This window comes from Prunus dulcis, chromosome 5, assembly GCF_902201215.1.
Source record: "Prunus dulcis chromosome 5, ALMONDv2, whole genome shotgun sequence".
NCBI lineage: Eukaryota > Viridiplantae > Streptophyta > Magnoliopsida > Rosales > Rosaceae > Prunus > Prunus dulcis.
Genome location: NC_047654.1, coordinates 9,749,458 through 9,767,413, shown reverse-complemented (window position 1 = coordinate 9,767,413; position 17,956 = coordinate 9,749,458). Strand labels below are relative to the sequence as shown.

At 36.5% G+C, this 17,956-nt stretch overlaps 2 protein-coding genes across 6 annotated transcripts; both read left to right on the top strand.

Moving 5' to 3' along the window:
* The first annotated feature begins 1,207 nt into the window (after positions 1–1,207).
* Positions 1,208–15,794, top strand: LOC117627333 (lysine-specific demethylase 5D-like). Of its 5 annotated transcripts, none has more exons than XM_034359377.1 (34): positions 1,208–1,274; positions 1,351–2,743; positions 3,793–3,850; positions 3,986–4,108; positions 4,644–4,701; positions 4,783–4,919; positions 5,881–6,039; positions 6,138–6,224; positions 7,154–7,336; positions 7,536–7,688; positions 7,776–7,967; positions 8,062–8,127; positions 8,339–8,434; positions 8,593–8,679; positions 8,851–8,967; positions 9,050–9,257; positions 9,339–9,403; positions 9,546–9,604; positions 9,695–9,826; positions 9,920–10,079; positions 10,157–10,492; positions 11,264–11,446; positions 11,571–11,632; positions 12,186–12,264; positions 12,752–12,901; positions 13,002–13,135; positions 13,382–13,496; positions 13,581–13,654; positions 13,753–13,897; positions 14,125–14,274; positions 14,692–14,787; positions 14,873–14,968; positions 15,074–15,282; positions 15,375–15,794. In XM_034359377.1, exons 2-34 carry the CDS (start codon positions 1,407–1,409, stop codon positions 15,622–15,624), a joined length of 5,556 nt encoding a protein of 1,851 aa, XP_034215268.1. In that variant the 5' UTR covers positions 1,208–1,274; positions 1,351–1,406; the 3' UTR covers positions 15,625–15,794. The 5 variants fall into 5 exon arrangements, with proteins under 5 accessions (XP_034215268.1, XP_034215269.1, XP_034215267.1 ...); XM_034359378.1 differs by having other exon boundaries at positions 1,209–1,274; positions 1,378–2,743; XM_034359376.1 differs by lacking the exon at positions 1,208–1,274 and having other exon boundaries at positions 1,288–2,743.
* A 600-nt stretch (positions 15,795–16,394) lies between these two features.
* LOC117628996 (putative pre-16S rRNA nuclease) lies at positions 16,395–17,944 on the top strand. Its single transcript, XM_034361530.1, has 4 exons — positions 16,395–16,757; positions 16,848–16,905; positions 17,660–17,728; positions 17,804–17,944. Exons 1-4 carry the CDS (start codon positions 16,609–16,611, stop codon positions 17,942–17,944), a joined length of 417 nt encoding a protein of 138 aa, XP_034217421.1. The 5' UTR covers positions 16,395–16,608.
* The last annotated feature ends 12 nt before the right edge of the window (positions 17,945–17,956 follow it).

Sequence of the window (17,956 nt, the reverse complement as noted above, 5' to 3'; positions counted from 1 at the left end):
AAAAGGCAGAGAATGGTGAAATATTCAAAATACCAAAAAATTTCATTGGTTAATTCAAACATTAAGAATTGAAATTATTAATTAAATGAGGATAATATAGTAAATTCATATTTTTTCATATTAAAAATTTTAAAATTTAAAACAAAATCAGATAATAGGTCATATTTTTATAGAACACAATTACCCATTATTCCCTTTAGTAAATTTAGGTTTTAGCCACACAAAAAATGTCACTTTTAGAAAAAGCCAAAGCTTTTTCGAAAAAGACAGAAAAATCTCTCAATTTTCCAACCAAATACATACAAATGTAAAGAATTCCTTAAGAAATCTAAAAATAAATAAGGGCAATTTTGTCAATTTTGGCTTCTTATAAAAAATTTCTCTCTCCTCTAATCTTTTCCAAAATCTCTTTTATCTTTTTTAATTCTAAAAACAAAATAAAAATTGCGTGTGTTTGCGCGCATGTGTCAATGGGCTAGTAGCATTAAAAGAGAAAACAAAAAACAAACAAAAAAAAACTTAAGAAAACTAGGAAGAGAGAGAAAAATTCGAGTGCCCAACCCACCAAACCGCTGTGTCCCTCTCTCGTCTTCCCCAACCCGCATTGAGTCTCTCCCTTCCCTCTATTTCCTTTTTCTCCATATTTTACCCCTCATTCTCTCGTTACAGCGACAAAATTGCCAAAATTGAACATACAGGGCCAAAATTGAAATTTTGAAAACCTACTGAGTCAAAAATGAAATTTAGCAAAATATGAATGGCCTATCTACTCTAGATCTCTACACGTGTGCCCAAAAGGAGGCCGGATACAGCCGTACGGTTGCTTAAAATTAAAAAGATACATCACGCACGTGCGACCAACACGCTTTCAAACGCAGGGCAAAACAAACGACTAAATCGGGACCGTTAATTAAACCCCTGCCACACTCTCAGCCGTCCCATCCCGTTGCGCGTGAAGATTCCCAAAGGAATCCTCTCTTCGATGCAAACGGCGAAAATGACCAAACGAGACAAACACAATAACGACGAAACATACGGCCAAGTTAAAGAAGAAAGCAAAAATCTAATAACGAGAAAACCATTTTCGATGCTTGAAAAAGGGCGTTGCCATTTTCGTAAATTTGACCATTTTTAGGCCCTAATACGTAAACTTCCCCTCGCATTCTTTTCACGACCAAGACCACGAAACGCAGCAATTGCTATTAAGAGAGAGAAAGCTCAGAACCACACCCTCTCTCTCTCTCCCACTCTTTACTGTCTATTTATCTTCAAAAGGTACGCTCTGCAAAACCCTAGAAACCTTTCCTGTTTGATACTTTTAGTACTGCGAGGTTTAATTTAATTTTATGTAGGTAGTTATATGTATGGTGTATGCATAGGTTGTGTGTGTATGTGGAGCGGTGTTAATGGGGAAAGGAAGACCTAGGGCTGTGGAGAAGGGAGTGGTAGGTCCAAATTTGAGTGTTTCAGCATCTGGATCATTGAATATACCTTCTGCACCTGTATATTATCCTACTGAGGATGAATTTAGAGACCCTTTGGAGTATATATATAAGATCAGGCCAGAGGCTGAGTTATATGGGATTTGTAGGATAGTTCCACCCAAGAACTGGAAACCCCCATTTGCTTTGGATTTGGATTCATTCACATTCCCCACGAAAACGCAAGCCATTCATCAGTTGCAGGTACGGCCTGCTTCGTGTGATTCCAAGACTTTTGAGTTGGAGTACAATAGGTTCTTGGAGGACCATTGTGGGAAGAAGTTGAGGAAGAAGGTGGTTTTTGAAGGGGAGGAGTTGGATTTGTGTAAGTTGTTTAATGCTGTGAAGCGGTATGGAGGGTATGATAAGGTTGTGAAGGGGAAGAAGTGGGGCGAGGTTGCTCGTTTTGTGAGGCCAGCGAGAAAGATTTCGGAGTGTTCGAAGCATGTACTGTGTCAATTGTATCGAGACCATTTACATGATTATGAAAAGTATTATAATAAGCTGAACAAAGAGGTGGTTAGGAGTCGTAAAAGGGGTATGCATGAGGAGAAGAGGAGTGAACAAAATGTTGAATGTTCCAGCTCCAAAAGGAGGCGAACCAATAATGAGGGTGAGAAAGTTAAGGTCTGTAAGGTAGAGAAGGAGGATGAGGAGCATGATCAGATATGCGAACAATGCAGAAGTGGGTTGCACGGCGAAGTGATGCTTTTGTGTGACAGGTGCAATAAGGGGTGGCACATTCATTGCCTCTCTCCACCATTGAAACAGGTCCCACCTGGGAATTGGTATTGTTTGGATTGCTTGAATTCTGACAAAGATAGTTTTGGTTTTGTGCCTGGTAAGCGTTTCTCGCTGGAAGTTTTTAGGCGTGTGGCAAATCGATCGAAGAGGAAATGGTTTGGGTCAGGATCTGCATCACGGGTTCAAATAGAGAAAAAGTTTTGGGAAATTGTGGAGGGTTCCATTGGTGAGGTTGAAGTTATGTATGGCAGCGACTTGGACACTTCTATTTATGGGAGCGGTTTTCCACGTGGAAATGATCAGAGACCAGAGTCAGTTGAGGCCAAGATATGGGATGAATACTGTGGTAGCCCATGGAATCTGAATAACTTGCCCAAGTTGAAAGGGTCAGTGCTTAGAACTGTTCATCATAACATTGCTGGTGTTATGGTGCCTTGGCTGTATGTTGGGATGCTGTTCTCATCTTTTTGTTGGCATTTTGAAGATCATTGTTTTTACTCGATGAATTATTTGCACTGGTATGTATATCTTTGTATCTCATTCCTTTAATTATTATATTTGACTTGAGACAATTTTGGCTTCAGATGCATAATAAATTATCCAAGTAAATTGCTTATTAGTGGCCTTGAGTTGTAAAGATGTCCACATTATGTGGAGCAAGATGAGATGTCAACAGCTTGTGGTTTGTGTGTGTGTGATTGAGAGCAAGTTATGTGGGGTCACCACATGATATGCAAGAGCTTATAATAAGAAGAAAAAAAAAAAATACAAAAAAAGAAGGGAAGACGAGTAGACCTTCTTCCCCACACAGAACACAAAAAAGAGAAGAAAAAAAACTCTTGTAGGATATAACCACAGAGAGGACAAGAGACGTTTTTGGGAAACATATGTGCAGCACTTACATTTTATGTACACCTTTGGAAGTAATTTTTTAGCTATAATTATTCCCAGTGTAGCATACAATCAACATTAGTGTAGATTCCTTGGTGAAATTGTTATTGCATTAAAGCACTTCTGACGGACAAAATAACATTTTTTATTTATTACAATTATATGAATAATGAAACAATCATCTAACCTCGGCTATGTCCTAGTATCATTGTGGTTGTCTTAGGGTGATAATGACACTATCATCGTTTTTATTGTTAGTTCACTGATTGAGTAAAAAATAATTTTGTATCTCTTGGCAAAGACATTTAATTGTTTCACTAGTTTTGCAAATTTAGTATTTCACAGTTGAAGTTCTATATATGGTTATGACTTATGTGGCTTTGAGCTGTTTGAATACGTTAAGACTTTTGCATAACTCACAACTTTTCTTTAAAAAAATCTGAAAGAAAATGGTAGGAAATCTTTTTGGTGTCTCTCCATGATGGATCAGTTTTTTCCTATTCTTCATGACAATCTATTGATGCTTTTATTAAAAAGGTTTCTGGCATGGCATCTTTCAAATTGACATTTCACTTTTAGCAATAAGATATTTTCCCCTTTACTTGAACTGATGGTGGATGATTTCAACTTTAGCTTTATTCAAAATTTGTATTTAGTTCCTTTATTTTGTTCTCAGGGGAGAGCCAAAATGTTGGTACAGTGTCCCTGGTAGTGAAGCTAGTGCATTTGAGAAGGTACCTTTCATTACTTGCACAGCTCTCTTATGATTAATGTATCACCATTGTTTCCGTTGGTTCTTCATGTGCCATCGAAATAGTTGTTTCTTTCTGATGCTGAACCGTGAACATATTTTGACTTGCTTTCTGTAGGTGATGCGTAACAGTCTTCCTGATCTTTTTGATGCGCAACCTGATTTGCTCTTTCAGCTCGTCACCATGTTAAATCCATCTGTTTTGCAAGAGAATGGAGTTCCTGTATATAGTGTATTACAGGTTTGAGCATTTTGTATTCTATATCCTCAGTTAATGAAACCTTTTCTCCTTGATTAACAAAAAAATACTACAGAAGTTTAATAAACATTGCTAATCTCAGTTCTTCTCACAGAAGGATATGAAGGGGGAAACAATTGAAAACCTTCATGGTTTTCATGTGGGTAGATATTTTACTTATTAAGAAAGAATATTGCTAGAGATTTCCTTTGTTTTTGCCCTCCCCCTTTTTTTTCAACGAAAAGTGGTGAGGTCCTATATAGACTTTTGAATTAAGAGCTTGTAAGGTTATTGATTTCTTTGCATTGCTACAGAAGTTACAATTAGGCATTGTGGCTTCAGGTTGTATGAACCAAAATATAATATCCCTGCCAATTTTGGCAATCTTTAAGTATGTGCAAAACAGTATTTACAGTTCTCCTTTCAACTTTAATTATATAGATATGTATGTTAAATTGTTCATTGTATTTTTAGTAACTGTTGATGATTTATTGTTTTCCATCCTGATATGGTAATATTCGTACTTGCTCTCTGCTAGGAGCCTGGCAATTTTGTCATCACCTTCCCCAGATCTTACCATGGAGGTTTTAATCTCGGTATGCCAGATAGTGATCAGTTGACATAGTGTACAGTTAATTTAATATGCAGGAATAACACTTTGGCTTTGGCCTTTTCAGGTTTGAATTGTGCAGAAGCTGTCAATTTTGCTCCTGCGGACTGGCTACCTCATGGTGGGTTTGGAGCAGGGCTGTATCAGCTTTATCGCAAAACTGCTGTTCTGTCTCACGAGGAGCTTGTTTGCGTGGTAGCCAAGGTTATTAGTTATCTCACAAGAAAATTTGCTTTTAGGTTCATGTAGAATTCAAATGATACTTGCTAAGAGTAAAAGGACTTGAAGATCCAATGTTTCTCTATACCCGTGCAAACAACAAAGCCTGAAACTAGTGTGTCAAAATCCATTGTTTGATTAATATTACCAATATTTCCTTGATGTTTTTTGTCTTTTTTCTAGAAACAACGGCCTTTGGGGCCAGTGTGATTCAGTTTACGATACTCTCAGATCTGTGTCAATACAAATATACTTTTCCATGTTCAGTTGTACAACTTTTTAACTATATATTATATAACGTAGCAATAAATAATACAAGATAAATGCAAGGTCTGTTTGCTTGCCGATGAAATTTGTGTCAATACAGATACTTTTCCATGTTTTTAACTTTATATTATATAACGTAGCAATAAATATTAGAAGACAAATGCAAGGTCTGTTTGCTTGCCGATGAAATTTGTGACCAAGAACCTTTATTTTAGATCTATTTGTATATCATTGTATGTTAAAATTTTAAATTTGATGCTATCACAGGCTATAGTGTGTAGGTTGATGTTAATCTTCAGAAAGAACTCATAAAAGTTTGCAGTCCTTTGCAGCTATAATATTTTGGAGTATCCCTTGGGTACTGTAATAATGTGTTTTGAAGGCATAATAATGTTTGTTAGATAGTCCATGGGATACCTTAGCCTACATTTTCAATGTACTTTGATAGAAAGCATTTTCATGTTTTATTATCAAATGGTTTTGTTTTCCGCTTGAAATTCTTTTCTTATGTGGCATTCAGTCATAGAAATGCTGCAGAGTAGTTTCCTTTTGTCATCATTGTATAAATTTGCTATTAATTGCTTGCTGCCTCCCTTTTAAGTTCGTTCTACATCAATGCTCCAGTCACCTAAGTGACTCGGACGTTTCATGCACTTAATCTTGTTTTTGGTTTATGCAGAGTGACTGTGACAGCAGAGTAACACCTTATTTGAAGAAAGAATTGACAAGAGTTTACAGCAAGGAAAAAACCTGGAGGGAGCGCCTTTGGAGAAAAGGGATCATCAAATCATCTCTTATGTCCTCTAGGAAATGCCCTGAATATGTTGGTACCGAAGAGGTATTTCCCATAATGCAATCAGACCTAGTTTTTGGGCATAGCATGGTGAAAATTTGGTAATCTTCATATGATAATGATATTTCCTGCTGTTTTTGTAGGATCCTACATGCATTATATGCAAACAATATCTTTATCTTTCTGCTGTCGTTTGTCGTTGTAGGCCATCCGCATCTGTATGTCTGGAGGTATGCGATTCTCAGACTCTGTTTAGAATTAATTTATGCAAATACAGTGTGGCCATAAGTTGTGTTCATAATCCCTGCATATAAACCTTGCATGGGATCTTACTTTAAGAAAAGTTAGAATGGATAAAGGTAAGAGCATGTCTGTACAATAGTTTTAAGTTGGTTGGGATGATGAAATGACAGATCAACAAAGATTACTCTTCAATTTTCAGTAACACTGTGTTTGGTAAGAAGGATGGAGAGGATTCATCATGAGGAAGGGATAAAGGAAGGAAAGCAGAGATACATAATTTCCCTTCTCTTGTTTAGCAGAAAGGAATGAAATAATAAAAATATAATTTTACAATATACCCTCGTTTAAATAGGTGGATTGAGGACAAGAGGGTAAAACCAAAATTTTTCCCCCCTCTCCCTTCCCCTATGCGCCCATAATTGGACTGCTGAAGTTTGGTGGGCTCAGAGGGGCAGTTCATCCCCTCACTTTTCCATCTACTGTCCTTTTTACCAAACCAATTGCAAAGGGTTTTCTTTTTGGAACTTTGATTAACTTTAAATAAAGTATAATATAATATTATACATGCTTGTGGTTCTTTAATCTTTTAACATCCAAACAAAGATGTTGATGATATTTGTAACTAGATTTCCTCATTTTCTGGGGGTATTGGGTCCAACTGTTTTCTGTACCTCATTATGTGTTTTACAGTTGATATCCATTATCTGCTCTCTAGAACCTGCTGTTTATGATCATGTTTTCTTGTCATTCTTAAGAATTCTCTCTTAGTACTTGCTAAATTATTATGATTATTATGAAAATCAAGTTATGAACATGGTTGGAAGTCTCTCTTAAACTTGGTCTTTCCTTTTTGCAAGCTTGGTGCTACTCATGTGCTTTCTTCTCAATTGACTGAACATACTTGCCTTTTATGCAGCATTGGGAACACCTTTGTGAATGCAAATCCAGAAGACTTCGTCTTCTATACCGTCATACACTGGGAGAGTTGCATGACTTGGTGCTTGCAATGGATAAACATTGTTTCGAGGAGACAACAGAAAGTAGGACTTTAAGAAGGCAAATCTCATGCCCTGATGAACCGACTGCTTTGAAAAAAAAGGTTGACTTCTTTATCTCCACTAATCAATAATGTTCTGCTAATAGTTTATGATATCCTTTTGGTTTTTAATTTTAATCCATGTTTTTTCCTGAACCAGCTCAGTATGATTGTTTTTATTCAACAAATGTGGTGCCCATGTTTTTGTATGTGGATTTTTTAGACTGCAATTTAGTCTTCTGAGACCATGTAATGCATGTAGGTCAAAGGGGGCCATTCTACTTTTTCTCAACTTGCAGAAAAATGGCTTTTGCGCTCGTGTAAGATTTCTCAGGGTCCGTTTTCGAGAGATGAGTATGTTTCTGTATTAAAGGAGGCTGAACAATTTCTTTGGGCTGGTTCTGAGATGAATCCTGTGAGTGTTTAACTGATTTTTTCTTCTGTTACTTTTGAAGTTTCACCTAGCAGAATGATGCTTATCTCCTTTTACTTTGGAATATAGGTGCGGGAAATGGCAAAAAATTTGATTCGATCTCAGAAATGGGCTGAAGGTGTAAGAGATTGTCTATCTAAAATTGAAACTTGGTCGTCTCATTGTGGCAACGGTATAGAGAGAGCTCATTTGGAATATATTAATGAGTTGCTGAGTTTTGATGCGGTGCCCTGTTACGAGCCTGGTCATCTTAATTTGAAGGTTACAGTTTTGTGAGTGGTTGTAATTGTAATAATGTGCTTATCCTTGGCCTGCCAACTAAGACTCTTACCAGGGCTGTGATTATTTTATACAGAATTATGCTGAACAGGCAAGGGGGTTGATACAGGACATTGAGTCTGCTATGTCATCATGCCCAAAGGTATTTCTATTGCTTGCTCTATTCTCTGAATATTTCATTTAACAGTATTTTAAAGATTCAGTTTTCTTTTTTGGTCAAACCTGGACGTGAAGAAATTGTGCAGAGAGTCTGATATCTTCTGTACATTGACAGCACTATTCAATTATATTATGATATCTCATTTACTTATTTATAATTGATAAGAGTTTGTTGTTTACAATCGTCACTCCAGATATCTGAGTTGGAATTGCTGTACTCCAGAGCCTGTGAGTTTCCAATATATGTGAAGGAAAGTGAAAACTTACTACAAAGAATTTCATCAGCAAAGGTAGTTTACTTTATTCAGACTCCAATTATAGTAAAGCCTGCCTGATACGCTTTTGCGTATCATGAGTTCACAATAATATAGCCGCTATAAAGTATTTTTAGTAGATTTTCTCAGTTATATGGAAAACTATTTATAGTCTGGCTTCATTATTGCCTCAGGTCTTGATGGAAGGCATAAGAAATTGCATCTCAGAAAAACGTCCTGCTGCAATTGACGTTGATGTTGTTTACAAGTTGAAATTGGAGGTAATGATGACTATTACATGCAGTTTTTTTATATTTATATATATTATGTTTCATTTTTATTACTTATTTGAAAATTGAAGTTATTTTTTTATTTTTATTATTTTAGAATTTAGATTGCGATTGTGTAATGTCTTTGGTGGTTGGGATGATAAATTTGATTCTAATAAACAGAGTTCGGAGCTCCAAGTTCAACTCCCAGATGTAGAAAAGCTTTCAGATCTATTAGAGAAGGCTGAATCATGTCGTGTGCAATGTGGTGAAATTTTGAAGGATCATATTAGCCTTAAGGTTAGCCATATGGTTAATAGGTTACTCCAATCATTTGTGTGATATTCAAGTACTTGTACTTATGGAGATAAGGTTTCTGCAGGACGTTGAGGTGCTTCTTCAAGAGCTGGATGGTTTTACTGTTAACATACCAGAGCTGAAGCTTCTGAGTCAGTACCACACTGATGCAGTTTCTTGGATTTCTCGTTTTGATGCTGTTCTTGTGAGCAGTCATGGAAGGGAGGATCAAAATAATGCAGTTGATGAGCTAATGCTTATTCTAAAAGATGGAGCATCTTTGAGAATTAAAGGTTCTGGCATATATTAACTTTTTTCAGTAGGGATATAAGGAAATATTCTATTATTTCTGACATTAGGTTTGTTTTTATCAGTTGATCAGTTGTCTTTAGTAGAGTGTGAGTTGAAGAAGGCTCGGTGCAGGGAAAAGGCGCTGAGGGTAAGTTACTATTAGTGTCTTTCATCTCCCTCGCTCCCCTCTCCTTCTCCCCTGATTCTCTTTTTCACTTCTTTTTTTGTTTTTTGTGCCTGAACTTCAAATTAGACACTCAAATTACATAATTTACATGAAATACATGCAGATGCGAGATACTAAATTGTCTCTGGACTTCATTCAAGAAGTGATAATGGAGGCAGCAGTGTATGCTTCTTTACCTTGATGCCTTTTACAAGTTGGAGACTAAATGCAGTGGATTGTATGATGCCTATGTTCTTGGTGTTTCTATTTCAGGTTACATATTGAGGGAGAGAAGTTATTCGTTGATATGTCGAAAGTACTGGATGCTGCCTTGCAATGGGAGGAAAGAGCAAAATATATTCTTGCACATGAGGCCCATATATCTGACTTTGAGGATGTTATTAGGTCCTTTACATGCTCTACATGTCCTTTTTTAGCATTTGGGGTTTGTGGATAAGTTCATTTTTTGTTTCTAATTATCAAGTTTGAATGTTGTAGGAGTTCGGAAGACATATATGTGAATTTACCTTCTCTTCTTGATGTCAAGGATACACTATCAAAAGCTATGGCCTGGTTGAGGAGCTCAGAGCCATTTTTGGTGACTTGTTCTCCTTTGGTACCTGCGTCAAGTTCTTTGCTGAATGTTGACACCTTGAAGGTTCTCGACATCTCCTGTATGTTTTCTTTGCTAAAGATCAATAGACCCACAGGTGACAATATGCTTTGATGTTGCAGGAATTAGTTTCAGAGTCAAAGTGTATAAATGTATCCTTGAAAGAAAAAACGATGCTTGAGACTGTTCTAATGAACTGTGAGGAATGGAAGCATGATGCTTTCTCTCTACTGCAAGATATAAGCTGCCTATTTGATATGAGGATCAGTGGTGATGGAATAAGAGATAGTCTTATTTCCAAGATTGAAAGTCTAGTTAAAAGAATAGAATCCATGGAGAACACTGGTTTATCACTTGCTTTTGACTTTGACGAGCTTGCAAAACTTAAGGATGTGTGTTCTATGCTGCAATGGTGTAAGAAGGCACTTTCTTTCTGCTTGGGTGCTCCTTCTTTTGAGGTGATACTTTTAAATCCAGCAATAACCAAGTTTTATGTCATGACTGTGCTCAACTTTTCATGAGTTCTCTATATCTTACCTACCTGAATTAAGTTAATATGATGCTTAACTTTTAGTTGTGGCTTGGAGAACCACTTTTCCCATACATTTCTTACCGAACTCAACTTAAGACTGCTGGAAGAGTTCTCACCAGACTCATTATTATTCCCCACTTCCATGCTCACTACTAACATCTAGCCATCTTCAAAGTGCTTGAAATTCATAATCCTTTTGGTCGCAAAATTTTTGCCATGTAGAGTATCTAAAAATGTAATTGGTTTTGAGCTTGAGGTTTTTGTATTCAGTTTCCTATCTTTCTATTTTTTTCTCGCATCTCTTTATGGTTTTTCTTCTTCAAAACGGGAGATAACCAAATGACCCCTAAATGAATGACTCTCCAAGTCCCAACCAACACAATCAAGCGATCAACTATACTTTTAGTACCAAGGCAATTAAAATGAATATAATTACAAGACACAAGTTGCTAAGCAAAAGTAAATACATATTGTGTTGACCAACTTCAAAAAAATAAAATAAAAAAATCCGTGATTCTAATGCCACCTTGGTACTTATGGTGGAATGACATGCGTGCCACCTGCAGGCAGTAGGTTTGAAGTTTTTTTTTTTTTTTTTTAAATTCTCTGGTGTGCCGTGTTTTAATTGTATAATCAAAATTTATTTTTCTTTCTTCTGTATGTCAAAGTTTACAGAGACTTGTCATTTTCCTTGTAGGATGTGGATGGTTTGATGAATGGTGTAGAAAATTCATGCGGTACATATGCCTCCAGTGCACTGTGGTGCTCATTGGTTGATGGGGTCAAATGGCTTAAGCATGCTACAAAGGTTATTTCTGCATCATGCAATTTTGGAAGATGCAAGTTAAGTGAAGCTGAAGAAGTTCTTTCTAATTCTCAGGTGCTATCTTCGTTCTTTTTGTTGTCTTTTCATATTTATATTCTTATATATTCAGTTGAACTCAATACATGGATACTTTCGTACTTGTCCAAGTCTTACTAAACTATATCATCTTCTGTTGCAGAGTCTTAGTGTTTCCTTCCCTTTGATGTTTGGTCAAGTTGAAAGTGCCATTCAGAAACACAAGTGAGGCTGCAGTTTGTTTGATATAATTGTTTGACGAATTCATTGTTTGCTTATTTTCGAAACTTGTTTCATATTTATTTGGTAACATTTTATTGGTTCTACTAAAGACTGATAGAAATAACTAGTTCAGTTTTGCTTTTAGTGGTTCAATATGTATTTGATTTGTTGATCTTATGTCTTAAGCAATGTTGTGATGTTTAATTATCAAGTTGAGGGAAAGAGAACATTTGGAATTAATTGGTTCTCAAAACTTATATTCTAGAACTTCAGAGTTCTGCTTGAGTCAGGGGCGTGTTGTCTGGTCATATCATATTATGATCTCTTTAGGTGAAGTGCTTTGCTTTTACTTTTAGTCCATTTGATCAGTATGGGGGAAACATAAACCATTGAACTCAGCAATAAGCATGTAACAGTCTGGGGGTTGAAAAAAACTAAACTTTTGGTTATAAGTTTCTCAATGTGGGGGTTAAAAATACATAATTTTTTTAATTTTAAAGACCTTTCTCTTTCATCACCATGAAGATTTATTGCAAGTCATTTAACTGTATTGTAGGTGTTGGCTTGAGCAAGTGCATCAACTTTTCAGTTTAAGGCCGGGGGAACGATCTTGGTCACTAATGTTACAGCTAAAGGTATGATGTCAATTCGTTTGCTTGTACATTCTTTAGTGCTTCAGAAATCACTAAGTTTGATATTGTTCTCTTTATGATTAGCCCTCCTACACATGCACTGCATGCGCCGAGATGACTCTTAATTTTTAGGTTATTTTGAATTAGTTGGTGGGTGATTATTATATAGGGTGTTTACCTTTAGATTAGACTCTTACTAGTTACTGGGTAGCTAGTTGCATCTTGCAGTTCTGCATTTATGCTTTTTTTTAAATGCAACAACTGTGAATAACTGTCGTGCTTTGTATGTCTAATGTTCTCAGCATATTTGATGATTGATTATAAATGATGACTTTTATGATTGTTGAAGTCTACAACACTTTGGGCTTGGCAAACCTTGCAGAGCTTTTGGCTGCTTTTTCTTCTTGTATTATTGATTGATAATTGCACTCAATTATGTAATTGGCATAACTTCCTGGCCAAATGCCTAATATGATTCAATCACATTCAGGAACTTGGAGTTTCTGTTGCTTTCAGTTGCACAGAACTAGATTTGATCATATCTGAAGTTGGAAGGGTTGAGAGTTGGAAACGACAGTGCATGGATATTGTCAAGAGTCTAATTGAAGATGAGGATTCATTGCTTGGTGCTCTAGAAAAGGTTTCAAACTAAAACTCTTTCAAATATGTTACATCTGATTGCAATGTTTTCCTTCTAGCACCATCTCAGATACTTTGAAATCTTTTCTATTAATTCACAGATGAGTCAGACTCTAGATATATCTTTGCACATATATGATAAGCCCCATGGCTTGAAAGAGAGTGGTTATTATGCGTGCTGCTCCAGTGGTTCTCTGGATCAGGAATTTCTTACTTGTTCTTCGTGCAAGGACTGGTAAGGTATTTATTGCTATTTCAAAGTTTTGCAGGTCCTTCACCTTTGAATGTTGTTATTGGTACTTTATTGTTTTCACAGTGGGTTGATATCTCAATCTCAATTTTGCGCATCAATCTTTATTAGTACTTTATTATTAGTACTTTGTTGTTTTCCTGTGAAGAATTTCAAGCAAGAAACACAATTCCTGTAGATTCTTTCCCCTCTCTGTTATAAGTTTTAACTTGAAATATTTCATATGAACAGCTACCATGGGCGGTGTCTAGGAACTTCCATAGTAGATGCAAAACATGCAAAGTTTGTATGCCCTTGTTGCCGATATCTGGAATGTGGAACAACTTCTCAAAATGGAGGCAGTCTGGTATGTATTAAGTTGTTTTGTGTTTTTTTGTAAGGAAGCTTGTATCGGTAATATCTTTAATAAGATTCTTTTTACATGGTATAGAAATTTGGAGGGATGCGTCCAGAACTGCAAAAAATTATTGAACATATATCCGGTGAAGAAGATTTCTGTGCTTGGTAATTAAGTGTGCTATACTTGCTCTTCTTGAAGTAACTCTTGTTTAGTAATGCATTGATCTTCAAGTTTTGGGATTTATTATGATTTGTATTTACAGTATTGAAGAAAACGAGGTACTGAAAGAAGTCATGAAGAAAGCTCTGGCATGCAAATCCCGCTTGAAAGAAATAGTGGATTTTGCATTAGCTTATTCTGATAAAGATCTGAGTGTCATCTTTGGAAAACTAAGCACAGCTTTAAAGGTATCTTAAGGAGCATTTTGTTGTAGTATTGAATTCTTTTCTTAGTATGATGGACCATCACCTCCTCTTCCTCATGGGTTTTGCAATATTTTATAATACAAGTATAGCTACATATCTTTTAAAGGATTCGAAAGTAGCCAGTCTTAGTATAGTCTCATGATGGGAATAACCACGATGTAGGCAGAAGTTGGCATGTCTTCATCATTGAAATTGTTTTTGTTATACAGGCCAGAGAAATGGAAGGTGTACATGATCATGAAGGCGATTGCAACCTTATGTTGGTGTTATCAAGATACTCATGGAAAGTCAAAGTCAATAAGTCACTGGAGGGTTCACAAAAGCCCACAATCCAACAGATTCAGCAGCATTTAAAAGAGGTATGTGCTGCTGGTATTAGTTGAATTTAAAGTGCATTCTATGGTCTCAAGATGGATTTTTTGCACAACAATTTCTCAGTCCATTCTGATAAATTCTTTAATCTAAATGGTGGTATGTTTATGTTCCAACTATTGGTTATTAGATCGAGTGTTTCTATACTTGTGTACAAATACTGAATACCAAGAAATGGCTAGAGAGTTTCATTTGCTTTAATAAACTAAAGAAGAAAAAGAAAAAGCTCATAAATGTTCTGGTGCAAGTTCACTCTTGATTTTCCTGCAAGAGCAACCTTTATCAAGGAAAGGCACTTTAGTGGGAAAGAATAACCTCTATTTTATGCTTTAGTTTGTGTTAATGGATTATGCATCTCTTGATTTAGTGTGCTCAAGATGTTGCATATGGTTTGCTTTGTGTAGGGAGCTGCCTTGAATATTCCACCTGGAGATTACTATAGGCAGAAACTTACAGAAGTGAAGTGTATTGGCTTGCAGTGGGCAGATAATGCTAAGAAGGTTCAGAGCATTGATAATATGATCTCTCTCTCACTCTCTCTCTCTATGCCCTTTCTATTACTTGACATCATTTTTCTGTGCACAGGTAGCTGCAGATTCTGGGGCTCTACCACTGGGTAAAGTTTTTGAACTTGTTTTGGAGGGTGAAAACTTGCCTGTTCGTATGGAGAAGGAACTTAAGGTAACACAATCGGTCCTTATCTTAGTTGGGTGCCTTGGCCTTTTGTTAACCTTTTGTGCTTTGGTCTCTGACCCCCCAGAAAAACAATTGTGCTTACTTGTGCAGTTATTGAAAACTCGGAGTATGCTTTATTGCATATGTCGAAAGCCGTATGATCAGCGGGCGATGATTGCATGTGACCAATGTGATGAGTGGTATCACTTTGATTGCCTTAAATTACATTCCGCACCAGAAGTTTACATTTGCCCTGCATGCGAGCCTCGAGCACAAGAGACTGAAGTGTTCTCTACAGCATCGGGGGTGGATCATGAGAGGTCAGTTTGGTCCCTATAAAATATATTTCATCCTATTTTGATTACTGCTGTGCCTTTTTTCAGTAACTCGGTTTCCCAAAATGCTTTGGCAGATGTACTGATGCCAAATTTGTAGAGCCTAAAACGCCCTCGCCCACACACACAAAGTGCAGGACGAACCTAAAGAAAGTAGAGTCTGATCTAAAACAAAAGATGTGTGCAATTACAGATCCCAGCAATCTTTTTAGGTGTTCTGGTGGGATAGAGCGTTTATGGTGGCGAAATCGGAAACCTTTTAGAAGGGCGGCCAAAAGACGTGCCGAGCTTGAAAGTCTCTCTCTATTTTCTCATTTGCAACAATAACAACATGAAAAATTGATTGTTAGCAATCATTTAATTTATTCAATTGATTCTTATTGCTTCAGCTCAAGTAGATAGCCCTAATTTTTAATTTTTAATTTTGGACAGATGGTAGCCCTAATTTCTTAAGCTATAATGATTGGTAAAATTTTCTTTTGCCATCCTTTTGCAGCGTTTGGAATTCTGATAATTTTTTACTGCAATAATGAGCTTTTGATCAGCCATGGAGTCGTCTTATAACTTGTTTTCCTTCTGAATTATAAAATGCAACTTTGAGTTGCATGTGGTAATGGTACAGGATGATATGTTGGCGTAAGTTGAACTTGTTTTTACTTCATAACATACAAAAAAAGAGAACATAAAACGATTATATATTATTTTGCAAGCAGAAAAGCAGACAACTAAACTTGATTTTAAGTAATTTTCCCATAAAGAAAGGCAACTTGATTTTTCAATATCCTCTCGTATAAATACTATATTTCTATCAAAATCAAAACATATACTCGGCGTCTCTATTATGAAATTTGCCAAATCATGCATTATTTAATCAATTTATTGAAAACATTGTTTTCGTCTATTTTTTGGATCATTGATAACTCAAACGTCTCAAAGCATTGTATTCGTCTATTTTTTCGATGCATGGATAACTCAAATGTCTCAATTTGATGAACGATCGATCAATAAGATTATGTTCGTCTATCTATTTTTGGATAGGATTCTAGCAGTGCATATAAATTTGATTGTAAATCCGTAAGGGATGATTACATGATATTTTTTAGAGCGTCGATAAAAATTTGCGACTTTGTTGATGGGTTGGGCTAGGATACTGATTATAAGTCCAGCCTCATGGCCCAATCTCTCTTTCGGTTCCGGTCCGACCCATACTGTCACAGAGAGCGGAGGCTGCCACTTAATCAGTCGACAACCAACTGTTCGACGAAATGCTTCAATGAAATATCATATTTTGACGAAGCCGCATACGATTAGATGAGGTACGTAAAGCCTTTGAGCTTGTTCCAAGACTTGGTTAGGGGCAATGCTCTCGAACGTGGGCGTTTGCTTGGTTTGGACGTCGGCGACAAGTACGTCGGCGTAGCTGTTTCAGACATTCATAACAAGATTGCTTCACCTTTAAGGTAATCAATTGAATTCTTCTTTTACATGCTCAGTCTTCAAATTATGCTTCGGAACTAAAGTTGAGTGTGTTAATATTCGATGCTCCGCAGCGTTCTGCTTCGGAAGAAATCAACACTTGATATGATGGCCGATGATTTTCAGAGTTTGGTGAGTTTGTTGTTCATTTTCTAAAGTTTTGTTTTTTTTAATATTTATTTTAGCAATGTTCTTTGAAGGTGCCTAAAACAATTATTGGGTTAAGCTTTAAAAAAACAACTATTGGGTTCTTTTTTCTTCTTCTGGGGATTCAATATTAATTCACAGATTGAAATTGAATATTGGTTGTGCGGGTTTGACAATTGAAGTAACACAGTGGCAACTGCTTCTAATAATCATGACCATTTGTTTGTTTGACTTTGCATCTGGCAATGTGGTCTTGGTTATGATACGGCTCATACGGGGTGTTAAAAGGCTTTTGATTTTGTCAAAGACACCTATATATTTCAGCCATGGCATTATCCCCCTTACTTCCTCATTCCTAAGGCCAATTGGCCGAATGCCTTCCATTGCTTTCCTCTGTCTGGGTCTTGCCATATGTGACTGAAGACATCATCGTATTATAATGCATTTTCAAAATTATTGAAGTTATTTTCAGAGCGAAATCTAGGAATTTTCCTCTGCATCATTGCAGCATAAAAAATGTCGATATGTATTTCTTCTTTTTTCATGATTGGTTCTTAGAGTTGTGATTCTCCCGGCCCTACCCAAGTGTTCAATTATCCTTAGATTACAAGTGGCATAGCACCTAGCCTGTATACATTTCAAATCATACATGATAGTACCTCAATGATGTAAACTGTTTTCTACACTTTGATCCTTCATTTCCGAGTCAGAGTCATAATTGCTTTGGTTTTATGTGCAGATCTCTGAACTTTCTCTGGAGGGCTTCATTGTTGGATACCCTTTCGACAGACAGAGACGCAGTCCTGATGTGTGTATCTTAACCTGAGTTGTCCATATGGACTCTCATCTTCTTTCTGATAATGATTTGCTCATCTTTGTTTAGGCTGTCCAAGTGAAGCTTTTCATTGATGACCTCTCTGCGACAAGAAAACTTGAAGGCTTAAAATATACGTATTGGGATGAGGGCTTTACATCAAAGGTTAGTGCAGATAGGCTTGGAAAATTATCGAGTCTGGTAATATGATGATTCTGACAT